This window comes from Aulonocara stuartgranti, assembly GCF_965226115.1.
Source record: "Aulonocara stuartgranti genome assembly, chromosome: 22".
In the NCBI taxonomy this organism is placed as follows: Eukaryota; Metazoa; Chordata; class Actinopteri; order Cichliformes; family Cichlidae; genus Aulonocara; species Aulonocara stuartgranti.
This window is the reverse complement of record NC_138957.1, coordinates 38,389,538-38,414,302: the sequence shown is the minus strand read 5'-3', so window position 1 is coordinate 38,414,302 and position 24,765 is coordinate 38,389,538. Positions and strand designations below refer to the sequence as shown.

Below are 24,765 nucleotides of genomic sequence, written 5' to 3'. Positions count from 1 at the left end.
GGAAGTAAAACTTAACCCGTTAAACATGGGCTGTATCCCAATTCAGGCTCTGCAGCCTCAACGATCCTCAAGGGCCGCGTACTCAAAGACCGCTAAGGCCGGAAGTGCGAGGCTTGTGTAATGGGACGGTCTAGCCTCCGTTGCGCTGATACTGTTGTTTGTCAATAAAGTTTTAAAAAAAAAGCCTCCGTTGTGCTGCCCAGGTTGCCAAGCAACCATGATACTAACAGCTGGAAACGTGTCATACAGCTGTGTTTGACAGAGATGAAGGAGAAAATCTTTTGTTCATTTGTTTGTTTCTACATGAGCTTTGATCATTCTCTGTGAGATGAAGCTCAGCTATTGAACGGCGTATATTTTAAAGTAAAGGCTTTAAAACCAAGTTAGTACAAACGTCACTGATGTCACATAACTTTGCCGACATGTGGCCAACAGCAATGTTTAATGTTCTTCATTATTAAACATTTGCACATAAATAAGTGACATAATATTCAGTACTTAAAGTTTACTCTTCGGCCGCCCCTCATCCGCCGTTTTTTTCTGCAAATTTATCCACACCCATCGCCGCGCTATGCATTCTGGGATATGTTGGGCCACGAAGTCTACACCACCACAGCCTTAAAATTCAGGGAAATGAAGGACGCATTTGAGGGCCGCATTTCGAGCAGCCTTTGAATCGGGACAGCCTTCAGCGCGCCGCTGTGACGTAATCGGCCTTGAAATGCGTACTTTAAGGCTGCAGAGCCTGAATTGGGATACAGCCATGGAAACACCAGACTCTTCAAAATAAAACAGGAAACAGCAGGTCAAACTAGATCATTAGAACACACACAATTAGACACAAACACACGTACAACTGAAAGTAAAACACTGAGGACAAGACAGACCACAGGACAGGAAAAGACTCATAACTAAGGAGACGAAGAAGAACATATACTAGACTAGAACTGAAGACAAACAAATGATAATATGTTGCACACTTGGATTAAGACGAGTTGAAACTAGTGTAGCTTTGTGAGTTTGCCTTTACTGTAAATGCAAATGTATAGACATAGCACATCGTTACACCTTTGTACAGTCTCACACAGCTCTTATCAGGTGCACTGCATTATGGTTAGTGGCCAGGCTTATTTACTCCACTGCAGCGCTCTCTCTCTTAGGGCAAGGCTAGTTCAGTAGGTAGAGTGGTTGCCCCATGGTTGGAAGGTCGGGGGTTCGACTCCACTGAACGACTACCCTGAGGAACTCCTGAGCAAAGTACCGTCCCTGCACACTGCTTCACTGGGTGAATGGGAAAATGCAGAGGAGTAATTTCCCTACGGTGACTAACACATACACACACATAATTTTATTAATATAAAGAGACACCTGCAACCTTATTCACAGCTCTGCTGCAGGTTAAAGCATTAGGCCATATAAAGCCATCAGCACTTCTGAGGTGTGTCCTCCATCCTGTGACCAGAATCAGCCTCAGAGCTCCATGTGGAAGGAGGTCTCAGCAGGAGCTCCAGTGGAGGATCCACAAACGACACAGAGAACAAAGGATTTTTGTTGAGCTCATTGACTTATTCTCAGTCGGACTCGTGTTTGAGATGTTCATGATTCCTTGAAGTCATCACAGGACTAAACATGAGCACAAAAACCTCAACAATCCTACATCAACTTTTTATCATGTGATCAGGTTTCATCAGCTTTAAGACATAAAAGCAGTCAGAATGAGCAGCCTGTGTCACTCTGGCCGCACCTGTGAAACCAAGTGGGCACAAAGTGAGAGATTCTGTGCAGGAGTTCTGTGTACTGAGAAAAAATGGAAATGAATAAAAGCATCCTGTCAGTGTGTGCCTGAACTCTCTCTTTGATTTCTTTAAACGACAGTTTCATTACACAAACAAAAGCAGATAAATCAGCAGCATCACGTAGGCTGAGATCCAGAGCCGGCTCACTATGGTATCCACTTTGGTCCTTTGATGGATTTCAAAGTGAGATCATGGATATCAGAACATCCGTGGGGAAGAAATGTCAAGGGAAAAAGTCCTGTGAAGGTTCGAGGTGTTTCAGTGTGGTCTATAAATTGGAATAAAAGCATTTATCCATGCAACATTCATCCATCCACCCACCGATCATCCATCTGTCCATCCTTCCATCCATCCATTCGACTGTTCACCCATCCATCATCCATCCTTCTAAATGTCCTTCTGTCCAACGGTCCATCCATCGACGTCGATGTCGTGGGTGAAGGAAATTGCCGTCCCGGGTTTCCTCCGTGGCGTGAGCGATAAGCAGAGTTTTGTCCTTTCCTTCTAAGATTCCTAATTATTTAAAGTAACACTCAGGTATGCCATTCAGCGTGTTAGTACGAGCTCGGGAGCAGCTTGGGAGAACAAGAAAACAGAGACTGCTTTAGGTTGCCTTCCCAATCGACTCAAAGGTTTATTTGATACACAGCAGTTTATATAGATGAAAAAAGGTTCGTGTGTCAGCTTTCCCAGTTCAAACCGGTACAGACCAAATAAGGAAACGTCTTCCTGCCTTGTGAGCAAAGAAGTATCCTGTGTGTAGTTTATCAGCTCAGCTACAATTTATGATCATCCCAGCAAAATACACTCCTAGACATAGAATACAGAGTTCTTTCATTAGTGAATTCTGAAACAAACCACCTAGCCTTTAACGAGCCTTTTCCAGGAGATAAAGAAAAAGGGAGGATGGGAGTAAGGAAGTGGTCTCATCTCGGTGGTATTTTCGACCTTGGGGTACCAGCCTGTGAGTCTTACACATCAATTCTTGGGTCAGAGAGAAAAATAACTAAAACAAAGGGGCCTTATTGAATGACAGAGTTTTCCTGCATAATGTCACTATAAAACAATATCCAGTAAATGCTACCATGGTACTAAAATACCTAACAGTTCCCCTCTTTTATTATTTTTTAAAAATAATAACTCAAATAGAAAGGAAAAATCACAAATGTAATAACATAATATAAAAAGCAAATCATAAAATGTAATAGTTCACAACCTAATGTTCAATATACACATCAGGAACATCATTGGTAACATCTGACACATAATCTGGGTCAATTTGTGCCAATTGCAAATACATTGAAGTAGCTGTACTAGTAGCTATACGGGTTATCATTGAACGTACACAGGGTACCACACAACAGACAATAATCATCAAAAACATGCTGCAACGGTTACAAAGGCTACAATTAGTTCCTTCCATCTTCCAAACGTGTCCTGTAGCCACTTATGTAGCCACTGACCGTGACCTGTATTGGCAATTAGTTCTATCTGCAATGCTTCAAGTTTATTCATAGCTTGTGTGAATGAACCGTTAGGGGCGGTGTTATTGGGAATGAAAGTACAGCATACATCAACGGTTACTAGACCACAGGTACCGGTCCAATTAACAGGTAAAGCTAATCTAAGGGTATTATTGCACAACCAATAAGCATGTGGGATTGGTCTGGTCAGGCGCGTGACCATGTGTGATTTAACTAACTCCCCCCAGTCAGTATCATTTAAGACACCGTCTGGGGGAACAATGATCGAGTCTCTGCTCGAACTTGAACTGTGTGTGTGTTCCTCCAGATATGATACAACTTCAGCCATAGAGACAGCTAGCCATGTCCCATTACAGCGTGCACCTGGGGAGTCAGAGAAGAATGTGTAGTTATCCTTTGTATAATCTATGTGTGTGTCTGGGCCAGTTAACTTTAGTCTGCGCAGACATATCATACTAGTATTAAAATGGAGAGGGATCTGTCCTAAGGGCAGTGAGGGTTTTAACCTATTCTTAGGGCGTTTCATTGGGGCGCAGGTCCCTGCGGTGTCATCAGATAACTTCAATAATTCGCCTAATGGAGTCTCAGGGTTAGTTGGTGTGTGTGTGTGTCTAAGTAGGCAGTCGAGAGGGCTCAGAGTCAACTGTAAAGCGTCTTTAAAGAGAGCATTATCTCCACCGATTTTCTCTAGTCCCTCAGTGAGGGGGAAACCGGATATGGGGTATCCTACTATTACCTGTTCTGGATTAGCCTTTGAACAGACATAACAGTTACTGTTTCCTAAATCACGAGCGGCTGTTCTGGCATTTTCATACCAGGCGTTAGCTCCTGTTCTAGAGGGTGCATAAAATGGTTTATTAGTGGCGTCTATGTTGCTATTTACTGATTCTAGGGAACGTGAGGAGTGCATTAAGTAGGTGTCTTGCAAAATGGAGCATGAGGTATAGTCAGCAAAATATGACCTGCAGAAATGTGAACATGGTTGCAGTTTACAATACAAAATAGCAAAGAGAAATCCTAAGGTTAATGCGATAGATATGATAAATAACCTAAATATATAAGACAATATATAAGAAAAACAGTTCTTCAGTCGTCTCCTGGCCTGGTCCCAGGTTCGAGAGACACAGAATAAACGTCGTATGATGACAATGGGCATTTCATTTTCTCCATTATCAGGATGAAATGAGTCTGGCTTTATCAGGTTAGACATCATGTGGTACTTTTGGCTTTCTGTTCCTGCTGGATGTTTGAGTACCTTGTCGTTGTTCTTTCAGACGTTGTGTGTTAATCAGTGATTGCGTGTGTGTATGTAACTTTTGGATCCGGGCGCTGGCTCGCCTGAGATGTCATCTACCCGTGTGTGTTTATTTGCTCTAGTTCCGGGCGCTGGCTCGCCGGAGATGTCGTCTGCTTGATCCGACGCCTGAGATGGTCCGATTGGGCTGGTCTTAACCCTGCTGGCATGAATCCACTGAGGTTGTCCGTCTGTGAGGATGCTGGTTCTTCGTCACTGCCAGTACAGTCTGGGGCTGGAACACGCGCGGCCTCCCAGAGAGTCCTTGGTTTTAGTGGCTTCTCCAACATGCGTCTCCTTGTCTCCACTGGTGGAACTGTGGAGGGGAAAGGCTGAGAGAGACAAACTTTCTGATAGTTATTATTCAGTTTTTCTACCAGGTTGTGAACATCAGTGGACAATGCAATATACATCACCTTCTACTAGCGGTGCCCCTCTGGAAGCTGACCATGGTGTTGGAAATAGTCTTATTTCAAATGGAAATAATTTGGTTACTGTAGATTGAGTCATTCTAATCTCACACAGGACTTGAGTAAGTAATTTGACCCAGGTCATTAAAGTTTTAGCACACTTTTGAATTACTTCTAATGTGAATGAAGATCCTCTATCACTGTTAATCTGGTGAGGTATTCCGAATCTGGGTATTATTTCATTGCTCAACTTTTGATAGACTACTTCTGCAGTTTCTTTTGAGGTTGGATAAGCTTCTACTCATTTACTAAATTGATCCACTATTACCAGTAAGTACTTGATGCTTCCTTGCGCTGGCATATGTGTAAAATCAATTTGTAATGTATGAAATGGAAAATCTGGTTGTGGTAAATGCTGATGTTTTGCTTTTGATTTTCCTACATTAGTTCGTGCACATGTTAGACAGGTTGCTAATATGCTTTTACTGCATGTGATGTTTTCTCAATTACAAATCTTGATTTTATTGCCCCTATTACCCCTCTTTGTCCGACATGACTCACACAGTGAAAATGTCGGGCAAGGACTGGCATCAGGGAATATGGGAGGGCAATCAAACCCTTAAGATTTTGTAGAAGCCATCTCTGTCATCTAAGGTACAGTCATTATTCTCCCAATAGGTGTAATCACATGCAGAGGCTTGCTCTTGTATAAATTTTAAATCAACATTTGTTTCTAAATAGTCTGGGAGTGTAACAAGTGGCAGCTTTAGGGGCACAGATAATACTTCCTGCGGAGGTGGGAGCTGTGATGCAGCTGCAGCCTTGGCTGTCACGTCTGCTAAGGCATTACCTGTTGCTTCGTCTGTGTCAGCTGTACTGTGTCCTTTCGTTTTTACAACTGCAACGGCCGATGGCAGCTGTATAGCCTGAAAAAGTCTTTGAACAAAATCAGAATTTAGCAATTTATTTTCCATCAGCAGATCTAAATCCTCTCTGTCTCCACAATGTGCCAAAGTCATGCACAACGCCAAATGCATAGCGGCTGTCTACGTAAATTGTCACATGCTTATCCAAATGTAGCTCACAGGCGCGTATTAAAGCCATGAGCTCTGCTTTTTGTGCTGAGTGAAATGGTAATGAGTGAGCCTCTAGTATGATGTCAGGCACTGTTACCACTGAATAGCCACAAAGAAATGAGTTGTCACTCGGCCTTGAACAGGACCCGTCCACATAAACCGTGGCTGAGTCTGGGATAGGTGTTTGCTCTAAATCTGGACGTGGTGCTGTGGATTCCTGTATACGTGTCATGCAGTCATGAACGTCAAGCCTGTCTGAGCCATCCTGTCGGTCAGAAGAACACAGCATAGGATCAATAAATGTGCTGGCGAATCAGGTGTGCTGCTCGCTTTTATGGTGAGATTTGCATATGTTGTGTAGTTATGTTTGCTAGAATGGTCGTGACCTGGCGATTGGTGTGTAGAATAGTGTCATGTGAGAGTGTGAGCTTCTCGCAGTCCCTTATCATGATAGAGCAAGCTGCTACTGCCCTCAGGCAGGCCGGCATTCCTGAACAATTCAGGCAGCACCTTTGAGTGGCGGAGGTCAGCACTCCCTTTAATGCATTGAAAGAGGCAGTCATTTCTGTGGACCACAGTATTCGAGGAGGCTTGTCTTTTTTACAACAGTCACGCAGAATGTGGTCATGAAAAGAACAGTCTGGTATCCACTGTCTGCAATAGTTCACCATGCCTAAGAAGGACGACATTTCCTTCTGTGTAGTGGGACGAGGGACGGAGGTCACAGCTTTGACCCTGTCTGCAGTCATGGAACGTTTTCCGTGAGACAGTGTGAATCCCAAATATTGAACAGAAGTCTGACAGTACTGCATTTTCTTTGCTGATGCTTTGTGGCCAGTCTTTTGGAGTTGCTGGAGAAGCATGTGTGTAGCAGTTTGACACAGTTTTTCACTTTCAGCACAGAGGAGGAGGTCATCCACATGTGGATCAGGGTGCAGCCCTGGAGGAGTGAAGCACCATTGAGAAAGCAGCAGAGCTGTCTATCATGCCTTGGGGCAAACGAGTCCAAGTGTACTGCTTATTTCTATGTGTGAATGCAAATAACGGCTGTGTGTCTTCATGAGAAAAAGGAGCGGAGCATAAATCCACCACGGTAAAATGTGTATGCAATGCATGTCAATATGCTGTGAACATCTGAAACGGGAGGTGGCAGAGGAATGTTGACTGCATTAATTTGCCTTAAGTCTTGTATGAAACGCCATACGCCAGGTTTGTTAGGCTTTGGCACAGGATTGACAGGAGTGTGGGCTTTATTACTCCTGTAGTCAATAAATCTCCTATCATGACATCTAGAGCTGCGGCTTTTTCGGCAGAAATGGGATGTTGCTTGACATACACTGGCTTATTGTGTTTTAATAGGTGTACGTGATAAAGTGTACAGTCAATAAATCCTATATCATTCTCACTTTTAGACCACAATGTCATATTCTGGTATTCAGCTGGCAACGTAAGTGCAGAAATAGTACAGTGGATAGGGTAGGTTAGATCTATGTGACGACATATTTCGTAACCTATGTCTGAGTTATGTAACAAAATCACTGTTTGACCTTAGAGAAACAAAAGTGTGGCTCCCAGTCATGGGATTACCTGTTAGTGGCGTCTGTACACGTTTTTTTTTGGCACAGTGTGTGACATAGAGTACCGGACAAAAAGGATGTTGAGTTCATTCTCTGCTGAGGGTCCAGCTGACACAGAGGATGTTCCTTCTCCATCATGTCAGTACATAGGGCAGAGAAAACATAAGCTGTTATCAGTGTCAGCAAACATTTCACCCTTTATGTTAAATGAAATACACAAATTCATTTTTGCTCTGGGTGTCTGCGGCTGCTGGAAAACTGAGCTAAATTTGCACCTCTAGCTTGTCCAACAGTGCATAAAGCGTTTTATGAATACTAGGATAGATTCATCAGGCTTCTGTTTACACATAGTTACTGCATTTAAGTCACTTTTGTCTCTGGACATTGTTAGCAGGAATTTCTTTAGATTCTTAAAGAAATCGGCGACTTTGTCATTATTTACCCTCCTTTTGTCCATAGCGGTAACATTTGATGCATCACGTCGCGGCATTCTATCATATATTTTCTACAGGACTTTTTAAGCAGACTACTTTTCTTATCACAAATGATATTCAACATTTCTACTGACCTGTTTTCTGGCGATAATCGTTCGGGATAAGGCTCCGAAAAGAAATTAGAATGCATTGAACTTCTTAAGTTGTAAACAAAGTCAGTCACATAAGCACTCCCGCATGTTCTGGATACGTGATCATGGACGTCTTCACCGATTCGCGGACGTAGGTTACACGTAACCGGAAATGGGAGTTATACTGAGCCGTTATTTGAGACTTTATTTTGTATTTTATTAATTTTTGGTTTTACAGGTACTTTAGATTTTTTATCGGACCTGTCTGTGGTCTTTGAATTATTCTGACCCATGTTCAGTGATTTCCAGAGGGGTTTACACGCTAGGAGGATTTAGGTTAGTATTTTCGCTGCGGCACAGCTGAGGTCACTTTAAATTTATTGCTAGCAATTTTTGTTTGTGTGAGCAACTCTCACTTAGCGAGCAACTTCTCGCTTAACGAGCAACTTCTCGTAAAACAACAGGCAACTTCCTGTGTCTTTCTGCTTTTAATTTACTGCTTTTAACCCTTGTATGGTAATCGGGTCTGTGAGACCCGTTCAACTTCTCCCTGTGTCGCTCTTTGGTGAGCAACTTCTCACTTAACGAGAAGTATTTAAGACAACAGGCAACTTCCTGTGTCACTCTTTGGTGAGCAACTTCTCACTTAACGAGAAGTATTTAAGACAACAGGCAACTTCCTGTGTCACTCTTTCTGAGTGAGCAACTTAAACAAAATTAAAATATTCAAGACAACAGGCAACTTCCTGTGTCCACCAACACCACACAAGGGTTAATTTACTTTATTCGGGGACTGAGGAAGTCGTCAGTGTATCTCTCTGGATCACTAAGTGAAACTTCGTCAGCATATCCCGTTTTTTTATGGATCGATCACTGAGAGAGGTATAATAGGTCTTTATATAAATATGAAAGACGCATATTTACCTTCTGTCAGTTATCCCACTTCTGACACCAAAATTGAAGGAAATTGCCGTCCCGGGTTTCCTCCGTGGCGTGAGCGATAAGCAGAGTTTTGTCCTTTCCTTCTAAGATTCCTAATTATTTAAAGTAACACTCAGGTATGCCATTCAGCGTGTTAGTACGAGCTCGGGAGCAGCTTGGGAGAACAAGAAAACAGAGACTGCTTTAGGTTGCCTTCCCAATCGACTCAAAGGTTTATTTGATACACAGCAGTTTATATAGATGAAAAAAGGTTCGTGTGTCAGCTTTCCCAGTTCAAACCGGTACAGACCAAATAAGGAAACGTCTTCCTGCCTTGTGAGCAAAGAAGTATCCTGTGTGTAGTTTATCAGCTCAGCTACAATTTATGATCATCCCAGCAAAATACACTCCTAGACATAGAATACAGAGTTCTTTCATTAGTGAATTCTGAAACAAACCACCTAGCCTTTAACGAGCCTTTTCCAGGAGATAAAGAAAAAGGGAGGATGGGAGTAAGGAAGTGGTCTCATCTCGGTGGTATTTTCGACCTTGGGGTACCAGCCTGTGAGTCTTACACATCAATTCTTGGGTCAGAGAGAAAAATAACTAAAACAAAGGGGCCTTATTGAATGACAGAGTTTTCCTGCATAATGTCACTATAAAACAATATCCAGTAAATGCTACCATGGTACTAAAATACCTAACAGTTCCCCTCTTTTATTATTTTTTAAAAATAATAACTCAAATAGAAAGGAAAAATCACAAATGTAATAACATAATATAAAAAGCAAATCATAAAATGTAATAGTTCACAACCTAATGTTCAATATACACATCAGGAACATCATTGGTAACATCTGACACATAATCTGGGTCAATTTGTGCCAATTGCAAATACATTGAAGTAGCTGTACTAGTAGCTATACGGGTTATCATTGAACGTACACAGGGTACCACACAACAGACAATAATCATCAAAAACATGCTGCAACGGTTACAAAGGCTACAATTAGTTCCTTCCATCTTCCAAACGTGTCCTGTAGCCACTTATGTAGCCACTGACCGTGACCTGTATTGGCAATTAGTTCTATCTGCAATGCTTCAAGTTTATTCATAGCTTGTGTGAATGAACCGTTAGGGGCGGTGTTATTGGGAATGAAAGTACAGCATACATCAACGGTTACTAGACCACAGGTACCGGTCCAATTAACAGGTAAAGCTAATCTAAGGGTATTATTGCACAACCAATAAGCATGTGGGATTGGTCTGGTCAGGCGCGTGACCATGTGTGATTTAACTAACTCCCCCCAGTCAGTATCATTTAAGACACCGTCTGGGGGAACAATGATCGAGTCTCTGCTCGAACTTGAACTGTGTGTGTGTTCCTCCAGATATGATACAACTTCAGCCATAGAGACAGCTAGCCATGTCCCATTACAGCGTGCACCTGGGGAGTCAGAGAAGAATGTGTAGTTATCCTTTGTATAATCTATGTGTGTGTCTGGGCCAGTTAACTTTAGTCTGCGCAGACATATCATACTAGTATTAAAATGGAGAGGGATCTGTCCTAAGGGCAGTGAGGGTTTTAACCTATTCTTAGGGCGTTTCATTGGGGCGCAGGTCCCTGCGGTGTCATCAGATAACTTCAATAATTCGCCTAATGGAGTCTCAGGGTTAGTTGGTGTGTGTGTGTGTCTAAGTAGGCAGTCGAGAGGGCTCAGAGTCAACTGTAAAGCGTCTTTAAAGAGAGCATTATCTCCACCGATTTTCTCTAGTCCCTCAGTGAGGGGGAAACCGGATATGGGGTATCCTACTATTACCTGTTCTGGATTAGCCTTTGAACAGACATAACAGTTACTGTTTCCTAAATCACGAGCGGCTGTTCTGGCATTTTCATACCAGGCGTTAGCTCCTGTTCTAGAGGGTGCATAAAATGGTTTATTAGTGGCGTCTATGTTGCTATTTACTGATTCTAGGGAACGTGAGGAGTGCATTAAGTAGGTGTCTTGCAAAATGGAGCATGAGGTATAGTCAGCAAAATATGACCTGCAGAAATGTGAACATGGTTGCAGTTTACAATACAAAATAGCAAAGAGAAATCCTAAGGTTAATGCGATAGATATGATAAATAACCTAAATATATAAGACAATATATAAGAAAAACAGTTCTTCAGTCGTCTCCTGGCCTGGTCCCAGGTTCGAGAGACACAGAATAAACGTCGTATGATGACAATGGGCATTTCATTTTCTCCATTATCAGGATGAAATGAGTCTGGCTTTATCAGGTTAGACATCATGTGGTACTTTTGGCTTTCTGTTCCTGCTGGATGTTTGAGTACCTTGTCGTTGTTCTTTCAGACGTTGTGTGTTAATCAGTGATTGCGTGTGTGTATGTAACTTTTGGATCCGGGCGCTGGCTCGCCTGAGATGTCATCTACCCGTGTGTGTTTATTTGCTCTAGTTCCGGGCGCTGGCTCGCCGGAGATGTCGTCTGCTTGATCCGACGCCTGAGATGGTCCGATTGGGCTGGTCTTAACCCTGCTGGCATGAATCCACTGAGGTTGTCCGTCTGTGAGGATGCTGGTTCTTCGTCACTGCCAGTACAGTCTGGGGCTGGAACACGCGCGGCCTCCCAGAGAGTCCTTGGTTTTAGTGGCTTCTCCAACATGCGTCTCCTTGTCTCCACTGGTGGAACTGTGGAGGGGAAAGGCTGAGAGAGACAAACTTTCTGATAGTTATTATTCAGTTTTTCTACCAGGTTGTGAACATCAGTGGACAATGCAATATACATCACCTTCTACTAGCGGTGCCCCTCTGGAAGCTGACCATGGTGTTGGAAATAGTCTTATTTCAAATGGAAATAATTTGGTTACTGTAGATTGAGTCATTCTAATCTCACACAGGACTTGAGTAAGTAATTTGACCCAGGTCATTAAAGTTTTAGCACACTTTTGAATTACTTCTAATGTGAATGAAGATCCTCTATCACTGTTAATCTGGTGAGGTATTCCGAATCTGGGTATTATTTCATTGCTCAACTTTTGATAGACTACTTCTGCAGTTTCTTTTGAGGTTGGATAAGCTTCTACTCATTTACTAAATTGATCCACTATTACCAGTAAGTACTTGATGCTTCCTTGCGCTGGCATATGTGTAAAATCAATTTGTAATGTATGAAATGGAAAATCTGGTTGTGGTAAATGCTGATGTTTTGCTTTTGATTTTCCTACATTAGTTCGTGCACATGTTAGACAGGTTGCTAATATGCTTTTACTGCATGTGATGTTTTCTCAATTACAAATCTTGATTTTATTGCCCCTATTACCCCTCTTTGTCCGACATGACTCACACAGTGAAAATGTCGGGCAAGGACTGGCATCAGGGAATATGGGAGGGCAATCAAACCCTTAAGATTTTGTAGAAGCCATCTCTGTCATCTAAGGTACAGTCATTATTCTCCCAATAGGTGTAATCACATGCAGAGGCTTGCTCTTGTATAAATTTTAAATCAACATTTGTTTCTAAATAGTCTGGGAGTGTAACAAGTGGCAGCTTTAGGGGCACAGATAATACTTCCTGCGGAGGTGGGAGCTGTGATGCAGCTGCAGCCTTGGCTGTCACGTCTGCTAAGGCATTACCTGTTGCTTCGTCTGTGTCAGCTGTACTGTGTCCTTTCGTTTTTACAACTGCAACGGCCGATGGCAGCTGTATAGCCTGAAAAAGTCTTTGAACAAAATCAGAATTTAGCAATTTATTTTCCATCAGCAGATCTAAATCCTCTCTGTCTCCACAATGTGCCAAAGTCATGCACAACGCCAAATGCATAGCGGCTGTCTACGTAAATTGTCACATGCTTATCCAAATGTAGCTCACAGGCGCGTATTAAAGCCATGAGCTCTGCTTTTTGTGCTGAGTGAAATGGTAATGAGTGAGCCTCTAGTATGATGTCAGGCACTGTTACCACTGAATAGCCACAAAGAAATGAGTTGTCACTCGGCCTTGAACAGGACCCGTCCACATAAACCGTGGCTGAGTCTGGGATAGGTGTTTGCTCTAAATCTGGACGTGGTGCTGTGGATTCCTGTATACGTGTCATGCAGTCATGAACGTCAAGCCTGTCTGAGCCATCCTGTCGGTCAGAAGAACACAGCATAGGATCAATAAATGTGCTGGCGAATCAGGTGTGCTGCTCGCTTTTATGGTGAGATTTGCATATGTTGTGTAGTTATGTTTGCTAGAATGGTCGTGACCTGGCGATTGGTGTGTAGAATAGTGTCATGTGAGAGTGTGAGCTTCTCGCAGTCCCTTATCATGATAGAGCAAGCTGCTACTGCCCTCAGGCAGGCCGGCATTCCTGAACAATTCAGGCAGCACCTTTGAGTGGCGGAGGTCAGCACTCCCTTTAATGCATTGAAAGAGGCAGTCATTTCTGTGGACCACAGTATTCGAGGAGGCTTGTCTTTTTTACAACAGTCACGCAGAATGTGGTCATGAAAAGAACAGTCTGGTATCCACTGTCTGCAATAGTTCACCATGCCTAAGAAGGACGACATTTCCTTCTGTGTAGTGGGACGAGGGACGGAGGTCACAGCTTTGACCCTGTCTGCAGTCATGGAACGTTTTCCGTGAGACAGTGTGAATCCCAAATATTGAACAGAAGTCTGACAGTACTGCATTTTCTTTGCTGATGCTTTGTGGCCAGTCTTTTGGAGTTGCTGGAGAAGCATGTGTGTAGCAGTTTGACACAGTTTTTCACTTTCAGCACAGAGGAGGAGGTCATCCACATGTGGATCAGGGTGCAGCCCTGGAGGAGTGAAGCACCATTGAGAAAGCAGCAGAGCTGTCTATCATGCCTTGGGGCAAACGAGTCCAAGTGTACTGCTTATTTCTATGTGTGAATGCAAATAACGGCTGTGTGTCTTCATGAGAAAAAGGAGCGGAGCATAAATCCACCACGGTAAAATGTGTATGCAATGCATGTCAATATGCTGTGAACATCTGAAACGGGAGGTGGCAGAGGAATGTTGACTGCATTAATTTGCCTTAAGTCTTGTATGAAACGCCATACGCCAGGTTTGTTAGGCTTTGGCACAGGATTGACAGGAGTGTGGGCTTTATTACTCCTGTAGTCAATAAATCTCCTATCATGACATCTAGAGCTGCGGCTTTTTCGGCAGAAATGGGATGTTGCTTGACATACACTGGCTTATTGTGTTTTAATAGGTGTACGTGATAAAGTGTACAGTCAATAAATCCTATATCATTCTCACTTTTAGACCACAATGTCATATTCTGGTATTCAGCTGGCAACGTAAGTGCAGAAATAGTACAGTGGATAGGGTAGGTTAGATCTATGTGACGACATATTTCGTAACCTATGTCTGAGTTATGTAACAAAATCACTGTTTGACCTTAGAGAAACAAAAGTGTGGCTCCCAGTCATGGGATTACCTGTTAGTGGCGTCTGTACACGTTTTTTTTTGGCACAGTGTGTGACATAGAGTACCGGACAAAAAGGATGTTGAGTTCATTCTCTGCTGAGGGTCCAGCTGACACAGAGGATGTTCCTTCTCCATCATGTCAGTACATAGGGCAGAGAAAACATAAGCTGTTATCAGTGTCAGCAAACATTTCACCCTTTATGTTAAATGAAATACACAAATTCATTTTTGCTCTGGGTGTCTGCGGCTGCTGGAAAACTGAGCTAAATTTGCACCTCTAGCTTGTCCAACAGTGCATAAAGCGTTTTATGAATACTAGGATAGATTCATCAGGCTTCTGTTTACACATAGTTACTGCATTTAAGTCACTTTTGTCTCTGGACATTGTTAGCAGGAATTTCTTTAGATTCTTAAAGAAATCGGCGACTTTGTCATTATTTACCCTCCTTTTGTCCATAGCGGTAACATTTGATGCATCACGTCGCGGCATTCTATCATATATTTTCTACAGGACTTTTTAAGCAGACTACTTTTCTTATCACAAATGATATTCAACATTTCTACTGACCTGTTTTCTGGCGATAATCGTTCGGGATAAGGCTCCGAAAAGAAATTAGAATGCATTGAACTTCTTAAGTTGTAAACAAAGTCAGTCACATAAGCACTCCCGCATGTTCTGGATACGTGATCATGGACGTCTTCACCGATTCGCGGACGTAGGTTACACGTAACCGGAAATGGGAGTTATACTGAGCCGTTATTTGAGACTTTATTTTGTATTTTATTAATTTTTGGTTTTACAGGTACTTTAGATTTTTTATCGGACCTGTCTGTGGTCTTTGAATTATTCTGACCCATGTTCAGTGATTTCCAGAGGGGTTTACACGCTAGGAGGATTTAGGTTAGTATTTTCGCTGCGGCACAGCTGAGGTCACTTTAAATTTATTGCTAGCAATTTTTGTTTGTGTGAGCAACTCTCACTTAGCGAGCAACTTCTCGCTTAACGAGCAACTTCTCGTAAAACAACAGGCAACTTCCTGTGTCTTTCTGCTTTTAATTTACTGCTTTTAACCCTTGTATGGTAATCGGGTCTGTGAGACCCGTTCAACTTCTCCCTGTGTCGCTCTTTGGTGAGCAACTTCTCACTTAACGAGAAGTATTTAAGACAACAGGCAACTTCCTGTGTCACTCTTTGGTGAGCAACTTCTCACTTAACGAGAAGTATTTAAGACAACAGGCAACTTCCTGTGTCACTCTTTCTGAGTGAGCAACTTAAACAAAATTAAAATATTCAAGACAACAGGCAACTTCCTGTGTCCACCAACACCACACAAGGGTTAATTTACTTTATTCGGGGACTGAGGAAGTCGTCAGTGTATCTCTCTGGATCACTAAGTGAAACTTCGTCAGCATATCCCGTTTTTTTATGGATCGATCACTGAGAGAGGTATAATAGGTCTTTATATAAATATGAAAGACGCATATTTACCTTCTGTCAGTTATCCCACTTCTGACACCAAAATTGAAGGAAATTGCCGTCCCGGGTTTCCTCCGTGGCGTGAGCGATAAGCAGAGTTTTGTCCTTTCCTTCTAAGATTCCTAATTATTTAAAGTAACACTCAGGTATGCCATTCAGCGTGTTAGTACGAGCTCGGGAGCAGCTTGGGAGAACAAGAAAACAGAGACTGCTTTAGGTTGCCTTCCCAATCGACTCAAAGGTTTATTTGATACACAGCAGTTTATATAGATGAAAAAAGGTTCGTGTGTCAGCTTTCCCAGTTCAAACCGGTACAGACCAAATAAGGAAACGTCTTCCTGCCTTGTGAGCAAAGAAGTATCCTGTGTGTAGTTTATCAGCTCAGCTACAATTTATGATCATCCCAGCAAAATACACTCCTAGACATAGAATACAGAGTTCTTTCATTAGTGAATTCTGAAACAAACCACCTAGCCTTTAACGAGCCTTTTCCAGGAGATAAAGAAAAAGGGAGGATGGGAGTAAGGAAGTGGTCTCATCTCGGTGGTATTTTCGACCTTGGGGTACCAGCCTGTGAGTCTTACACATCAATTCTTGGGTCAGAGAGAAAAATAACTAAAACAAAGGGGCCTTATTGAATGACAGAGTTTTCCTGCATAATGTCACTATAAAACAATATCCAGTAAATGCTACCATGGTACTAAAATACCTAACAGTGGGCATGCTTAGCAACAGTGTTTTGCTTAAACCACGAGTTGGGATGTTGTGGGGGATTCTTATCACAATGTTCCCCAGCCTTAAGCTGCTTGTCACACTCTTTCCCTGATAACGCCACTAAGCTTTCTTAAGGTGGGAGATTACTGAGGGGAAGAGCGCTTTTGTGGGCCAAAGCATTTTTCACTTTTCATCCTATTGCTTCCTCCCGATATGATGCTTTCTTCAATGACCTGAAAAAGACTTTTGGTTATCCAGTATCTGAGAGCAGTTCTTCCAAGAAATGATTGACATTTGCATTAGAGCGTTACCGCGGAGACCAGTGATGGAGTGTTTGTGCTGAGTTTGGACATGTGCCAGTAAAGCTGTGTTGAATCTGTGTGCAGCCTCTGATGAGGGAGGTGGTGGAGAACAAGGTGGAGATCACCAAACAGGAGGCGCGGGAGCTGGTGGAGCGGTGCCTCAAGGTGTTGTACTACAGAGATGCTCGCTCCTACAACAGAGTAAGTCGCACCGCCGCGCACACTCAGGTGTACTGGACGCCATCCGGAGAAAGTAACAATTTTATTTCTGTTTCATTTCAGCACGAGATCGCTATCGTCACCGAAGAGGGCGTGGAGATCCTCGGACCCCTGTCTTCTGAAACCAACTGGGACATAGCCCACATGGTCAGGTAGGGTCAAAGGTCAGAAGACGAGGAAGAGTTAGGGATTTTTCCTCCAAGTTTAAAAACTGTTTCTGAGAGTAACCACCACCAATATGTCGATAGCATAACCAAGCAGAACACCTGACTTCACTGTAATGAAAATGTTGATCAGATACAAACAAAGCTTTATTTACAATCTGTAGATGTGACTGACATTTTTCTTCATGTTTCTCTGCAGCGGGTTTGAATGAAGAGAAGTGGCAGCGGTCTCAGCATCACTAACAAACCCTTCTCCTCCTGTTTGCTCCAGTTTACTCTGTACTTTCTCTTTTGTATGATGGAAAATAAATGTAAGAAATAAAGAGAGCTGTTTTCCTTGGTTTATTTGTCATCTGCAGATTATTGAAGATTATCTTCAGATGAAACAGTTAAATTTGTCCTCAGTAAAAGTAGAATCACTGATTTATATCAGCTGTTCCACAGATTTTTACTACTGCACGTTGGTTTAAAGAGTTTAATTTATTTTAACCTCCTAAGACCCGAACTCTTCCACAGCAGCATTTTTAATATCTCTTTGAAATTTGGGCTGATTGGGACCCGATGAATGTAAAAACAAAGAATTACCAGATTTTTTAAAACCTAATTTTTGTTTCTAAGAAAAATGAGAGCCACATATGAGGATATTTGTTTAAAATGTTGATAGAACACAAGCAGTATAATGTCCTTGTAAGTGGATATGTAGAGGAAAATTGAGTATTTTGGTCTAAATAACCCAAAATGTGATGTCCACATATGTGGACGCCAGGTTCTAAAGAGGTTAATGGGGGTTTTGTTTTTTTACTTTTTGGAATTAGTCTTTTATCCACATTAAAAGTCTTGGGGTTTGTAGGGAAAAAGCATTATTTACTCTAAGAAATTTGAGATCGTGTAAATATTTTAACCACATCCTTTATGTGGTTAATGAGAATTCAGTTATTATAAAATGCTCAGACTGGAGAACCTGAGCTCCCTGAGCTCGTCTTGCATCTGGAGGTGTATATGTCTGTGATGGTTGGGACACTGCCTCCTTCACCACCCTGTGTAGAGCTTTCCTCTCTGCCTCAGTGCAGTTTCTGTGCCACACGTTGATGCCAGAGCACAGAACACTCTCCACCGCACATCTGTAAAAGGAGATTCCCACACATCTCATCTGCCTCAGGAAGTAGAGCCTCTGGTGAGCCTTCCTGATCAGGCTGGAAGTGTTTTTCCAGGTAAGGTTGCTATCTAGGTACATACCCAGGTACTTGTAGCTGGGTACTACTTAGAGTGCAGATCCTCCAACGTGCAGGGGTGTGTGTGTGTGTGTGTCTTCTCCTCCTCAAGTCCACAATCTTCTCCTTCGTCTTCTTGTCATTTAAGCAGAGATTTTTCCTGCACCAGTCCTCCAAGTGTTCCACCTCCTTCCTGTAGCCGGTCTCATCGTTTCTGAAGCAACCAACCACAGCTGTGTCGTCTGCAAACTTTACAACATGACAGCCTGGATGGTTGGGTGAGCAGTCATATGTAAGCAGCGTGAACAAAGCTTTATTTGCAATCTGTAGATGTGACTAATGTTTGTGTTCATGTTTCTCTGCAGCGCGTTTGAATGAAGACGAGAGGCAGGGGTTTCAGCATCACTAACAAACCTTTCTCTTCCTGTCTGTTCCTGTTTACTCTGTGTACTTTCTCTTTTGTATGATGGAAAATTCATGTGACAAAATAAAGAGCTGTTTTCCTTGAAGATTAAACAGCTAAATATGTCCTCAGTAAAAGTAGAATCACTGATTTGCATCAGCTGTTCAACATAGTTTTACCATAGCATGGCATTTGAATGGTTGACTTTATTCTAATGTGTTTTTTTTTAATTAATCTTTTATCCACAATAAAATTCTTGGGTTTGTAGGCAAAAAAACAGATTTTTTACCCTAAGAAATTTGAGATAATATTTAACCATATCCTTTATGTGGTTAATGAGAATTCCGTTTATTAATATTAGATGATCATTTCAGACTGGAGAACCTGAGCTCCCTGCTTCTTCCTAACATTTCTACATGCATGTCAATTTTACGTTTTGTCTGAGCCGGTTTCGCTTTCGCTGTTGCTATGCAGAATTCGACAGAAGAATTCGTCTATTTTGTAACTGGGCAGACCAGGAAAAGGCGTCCAATCAAATTAATTCCTGTTCTAAAAACATTTCTACTCGACGAATAGGATTAAACCCGCTTTTGGTGTCTGGGTAGATTTTTGAGAACTGACCAATGGGAATAGACGCTGGGTTTGTAGTCAGGCAGACATAACAAACTCGTCCAATCACAAAAAAATCTGAAAAGGGGAATTTTGCTGTATCTTGGCTCAGGTACTTTCTTTTTTAAAATAAATAGTGAAGCTGGCTTCGCTTTTCGGATCATCCAGTAATAACAGAATTTATGTATCATTATCAAGAATTATTTGGAAATGAAAAAGATCGCGCTGAAACAATTTAACGGGCTGTTTCAGCGCTTACTAGCTAATGCTTATCAGTTAGCTACTAGCTTAGCTTGTGAGCCACCCTATGATGATTAGCATGCAGGTAGCCCGTATATGTCTGTTATCCGGAACATCACCGGCATCCTAACCGGGAGCCGATTCACGCACGCGTGACAGTCGTGAAACGGTTCTAACATCTGTTCAGAACAACTCAGCCACCGAGTCTGGGCCGCCTCCGGTAGCTAACGCGGAGGACGGCATTAGCCCACTAGCTTCGGAGTAATATGTTCTAGTGATGGGTCGTTCGCGAACGAAATGGCTCTTAGAGCCGACTCTTTGACGTGAACGACGCGAGCCGGCTCCTTATCGCGAGCCGTCACGTGGGGTTTTTTTTTCTTTTTCTTTCTCTCACCCTCTCTCTCTCGCCTGCACGTGAGCCTTGTGCTTTACGCTGGGCAGAGGGGGGAGGGGCGGTAGTTACACTCAGTAGCAGGAACAGAGCCAGAGGGAGAGAGAGAGAGAGAGAAAGAGAGCCAGGGACAAAAACGTGACATTAGAAAGGTATAGTAATCATCCACAACTATTTTCGGTTGCAGATGATAAAGGATTCAGAAAGTTTATTCATCCAGGCCCATATGACAGAGAATATGCATGTTCTTTTTGTTTTGATATTTTAATTTATATTTAATTGTGTTGTGGTTTGCAGTGTTTTGTGTTGTTTTCACTTTAAATTTGTAAAAGGAAAAAGCTGAAAATTTAAATAGTTAAAAGTTGAAATGTGAATAGTTGATTTTTGTATTATATGATTTATTTATTACATTTTATGTGGAGTGAATAAATAAAAGTATATTTACGGTGGCCCCTACAGACAAAGCACATACAAACTTCAAATCACGTACGAACTCTGATGCATGTGCAAACTCCAAAACACGTACAAACTCCGAAGCATGTAAAAACTCAGAAGCACATAAAAACTCAAAACACGTACAAAAGACAACAGAAGTGCTCCAGGATGCTGGGCGCAGTGTGGAGCTTTTGGTATCTTGTGGCTACACAAGCCAGCAAGTACCAACAACCGGATTTGGTGTGTGGTAGTAACAGGTAAATGAACTTTTTTTTAAATTATTTGAATATATATGAGTGCCTGTGTATAAATACACAAACAATACACACATGCTTTCAATTGTGTAATTTAAGTGATCTAGTAGCTCTGCTTTGGAAGTTCAGTTCATGCTAGAAATGTTTTTCGGAGTTTGTACGTGTTTTGTCTCTAGGGGCCACCGCATATATTTATATATAAACATACCGGTATATAAATAAAACCACTTTGTTTTACGTTAGTAATTCTTTTTGTGCATAATTTTATATTATTGTTAATAATAAATAAATTAAAGCAACAAAACAACCTGAAGAGCCGGTTCGGAGCCGAAAGAGCCGGCTCTTTTTAGTGAGCCGAACCGAAAGAGCCGGATCTCTAAAAAGAGCCGGAAATCCCATCACTAATATGTTCAGCTGGGCTCGTGCGTGTGTGTATGTGCCTGGGCAGCAGTGATACCTCAGGGCCCGCTGGACCCCAACACTGGACTGCAGCAGGACTGTGAACTGCATTGAGAGCCACACCTGCCTGATGTCCTAGTAACTAATTGTTGATTTTTAGGCCAAAGCTGATCAAATTAGTTCTTAAACTGTTTCCTCAACACAGTTAGTGTCTCATCATATTTTATTAAACATGGTTAGTTCTGCTGGAAAGCTATGGGAGTCTGTGGGGACTGACCCTATGCTGGCCCCTCTGCTGAACTTCAGAGGAACTGCAGGTGGGCAGGCTGGTTTTAAATGTGTCTGTCCATGTACATTATTGGTGGGGGGGGGGGGTCTGCGTGCAGTCTTCCAAGATCCTGACTGCACATTGTTGAGCGTGGATGACACAATTTGATCGGTTGACAAGTGGGCCGGAATACACACAGCAGAGTTTGTTGAGAAGAGAACTGCAGACAAACCCTGCAAAGATTTAAAAAAAAAAATGAATAAAGAGCTCGCTGCAGGCAGACGGCAGGCCCCAGACTGGACAGCATCCACAAAGCTGGCTTCAGTTGCTGCTTTTGTCCTTACAGTGTGCGTTTTCCTGTGTGTCTCTCTCAGATGGTGTTTCACAGCATTGGTTAGTTGGTCCTGATGTCCGAGGACCAGTGTCACCAACGGGCCGAGGCCTCCCGGAGGGGCCAGGGCGGTCTGGAGACAGGGGAGGGTGACACTGAGCCCAGCATGCTGCTGCAGAAACTGAAGAGCAACATCTCGTAAGTCTGAGTGAGGGCAATGAAGCAGGAAGTGTTTGTGTGTGAAAATGGGGATTAGAATTTCTGAAGCTCTGACGTCCCTGTGTGGTGTTCGTGATGGATCTGATCAGCATGTCCTCTGTCCTCTTACAGGAAACACGTTCAGACCAAAGTAGAGCAGATCCTGGTAAGAAACTTGATGTGAGGTTAAAGTCTGGTTTGGTGCTCACCTCAGGTCTGGTTCATTCACTGTGGGGTTTTTTTCAACAGCAAGATGTTCAGCGTTTCTCTGACAATGACAAGTTGTACCTGTACCTGCAGCTGCCCTCTGGACCGAGTTCTGGAGACAAAAGGTGACGTTGCTTCTCCATTTTGCTCCTTTGTTTTTTATCCTGATAGTTTGTGATTTGTCGTTTTTCTGTCAGAAACGGTGAACCTCTGTAAATCTTGAATTTGTGTTCTCAGCGGCAGCAATTCGAGTTCATTTAACACGGCCGACCAGCTTCACACCTGTAACTGGATCCGCAGTCACCTGGAGGAGCATTCAGACACCTGCCTGCCCAAACAGGACGTCTACGAGACCTACAAGTCAGAAATCACACACACGCACAGTGACCTTGTAACAAGGGTGGTTTGACATAGATCTGGTTGCCATGGTGCTCCGATGCTTTCCTGACTGTGCGTCTGTCTGTCCTGCAGGAGGTACTGTGAGAACCTGCAGCAGCGTCCTCTGAGCGCCGCCAACTTTGGGAAGATCATCAGAGACATTTTTCCCAACATCAAAGCGAGATGGCTCGGAGGCCGAGGACAGTCCAAATATCCTTTCAGATTAAAAGTGCAGAAAACCCGAACCCAGTCTAAGGTCAGGAATGCCAGGAGTAACCTTTAGCCTTCCTTAACCCGCTGAAACGTACTGTTACAGCGGCATCAGGAGGAAGACGGTCCTCAACATGCCTCTGCTGCCCAACCTCGACCTGAAGAATGACCCCATGTAAGTGTTGCTGCAGAGCTGCTTCAGTCACCGACTGCTGCATCCTCGATGCATGAAGGAGCGTTTCCTTCCTCCCTGCAGCTGTCAGACTGTACAATCAGAACTGCTCCCAACAAGCATAGATGTTTACATCAGCGCTGTAACTGCACTAATCAACCGAACAACTGCTACTGTTATAGGTGCATATTACTTTTCTCAGCTTATATAAGCTAACTTTTTGGAAGTTACACGTTTACTTTTTAATGCACAGGTACAATCACACAATCTGCACTTTTCTAATTATTCTAAATATTCTTAAATCTTTAAACATCTTTCAGTATCCTGCTCTGTTTGCCACTTATCTGTACTTTAGTTTTAATAACTGTACAGGACTCTGCTTTGGTAACTATTGTCCATGATGTAAATATGTTAAAGTTGTGTTTCTCACCTGTGTCCTGTTCTTTTTGTATATGTGTGTTTTTGCTACTGTTACAACCAAATTTCCCCTTGTGGGACAATTAAAGGATTATTCTATGCAAACTGCCATGATCATTGATCAATGATCATTGAATGGTTATGAGTACCATCACAGTGGGCTGTATTTTTGCAGGCACTAAATGACCAGATGAAAGACCAGTGAACCTGCTTCTTTTGAGGAATTAACCTCCCTTACTTTCACGATTGACAACTGCCTGAGGCAAAGGGAAGCTGAAAAGAACTACAAGGCCCATAAGGCACCTAGTTCACCTCTGTTGTCCGTCCCCACACCGCCCACTCTTCTCTTCAGCCACCAGTGGAGCCCATGCAGAGTCGGTGCTTGCGGTTGACCCTGAAGGAGAGGAAAAGGCGTTTGAGCCCATTGTTTTACTGCACCGCTCAGGGCATTTTCTCGCTTGTCCTACTGGTCATTCTTTTTCCACAACATGGCAAAACTTGTTTCAGATCACTTGAACAGTACAGATAAATACCTTCTGAAAGTTATGTCAGCAGCCAACAAAAAAGCCATCACAAAGTGCTGGCTTCAGAAATGCCCCTTAACAGGCATTTTATTTATTTTTGTTATGAAACAGTTACATGCATTAGAGCAAATGACATGTGCTATAAGGCTCCAAAGGACCCAGGAAGAAAATGTGGGAGAAATGGTGTTATCGTTTGGCTCTTGAAGCAGACTAGGTGAGATTGTACAGTTGGATCATACAATTTTGCTTCTAACTTTTACTGCAAAAGTAACTATTGTACTTGATTTTGTTAATAATCATCCCATGACCTCTTGTTCCTTCCTTTTCGGCGTGTATGTTCGTGTTTGTATGTTTACAGTTTTAAAAAAAAAGGTCAGATATCTCACCTCCTTCAGCTTACCAACCTGGCAAACCTCCCTCTCTGGAACCTTGGCTCGTCACCGTCTCCTATACTCAGTAAGGTTTTGCGCTTCAGAAATAGCATTCTCTTGAGTCTGTATTTGTTGCAGTTTAGTATTTCTAAATTATTCTGAATTTCATCTCAAAAGTTGGCTGCGTCCACAATTATTTTCCTTTTCACATTTAGAATCTGAATCTACTTCACATTTTTTCAGACTTGGGAAAGACAGATGTTGAAGTATTTATCTCTGCCACTGTGTGTTATTAAATCAGAGCAGA

The 24,765-nt window shown here is 42.6% G+C and overlaps 1 protein-coding gene and 2 long non-coding RNA genes across 7 annotated transcripts; 2 read left to right on the top strand and 1 right to left on the bottom strand.

The window, feature by feature from the left end:
* Positions 1–2,405: 2,405 nt before the first annotated feature.
* Positions 2,406–11,534, bottom strand: LOC309699057. 2 transcript variants are annotated; one of them, XR_014274237.1, is made up of 2 exons: positions 9,127–11,534; positions 2,406–7,763 (listed from the first exon to the last, which is right to left on the bottom strand). It is a non-coding gene; the product is annotated as an uncharacterized lncRNA (long non-coding RNA). The 2 variants fall into 2 exon arrangements; XR_014274238.1 differs by lacking the exon at positions 9,127–11,534 and adding an exon at positions 8,206–8,308.
* Positions 11,535–17,113: 5,579 nt separating this feature from the next.
* On the top strand, positions 17,114–17,781 carry LOC309699056. The gene is made up of 3 exons (XR_014274236.1): positions 17,114–17,258; positions 17,340–17,428; positions 17,640–17,781. It is a non-coding gene; the product is annotated as an uncharacterized lncRNA (long non-coding RNA).
* Positions 17,782–19,387: 1,606 nt separating this feature from the next.
* LOC309699052 (DNA-binding protein RFX5-like) lies at positions 19,388–23,646 on the top strand. 4 transcript variants are annotated; one of them, XM_082521912.1, is made up of 7 exons: positions 19,388–19,775; positions 22,025–22,179; positions 22,312–22,345; positions 22,429–22,511; positions 22,624–22,746; positions 22,858–22,974; positions 23,069–23,645. In XM_082521912.1, the coding sequence occupies exons 2-7, from the start codon at positions 22,058–22,060 to the stop codon at positions 23,151–23,153; spliced, it is 564 nt and encodes a 187-aa protein (XP_082378038.1). In that variant the 5' UTR covers positions 19,388–19,775; positions 22,025–22,057; the 3' UTR covers positions 23,154–23,645. The 4 variants fall into 4 exon arrangements, with proteins under 4 accessions (XP_082378038.1, XP_082378040.1, XP_082378039.1 ...); XM_082521914.1 differs by lacking the exon at positions 19,388–19,775 and adding an exon at positions 21,478–21,520 and having other exon boundaries at positions 23,069–23,646; XM_082521913.1 differs by lacking the exon at positions 19,388–19,775 and adding an exon at positions 21,591–21,699 and having other exon boundaries at positions 23,069–23,646.
* Positions 23,647–24,765: the final 1,119 nt, after the last annotated feature.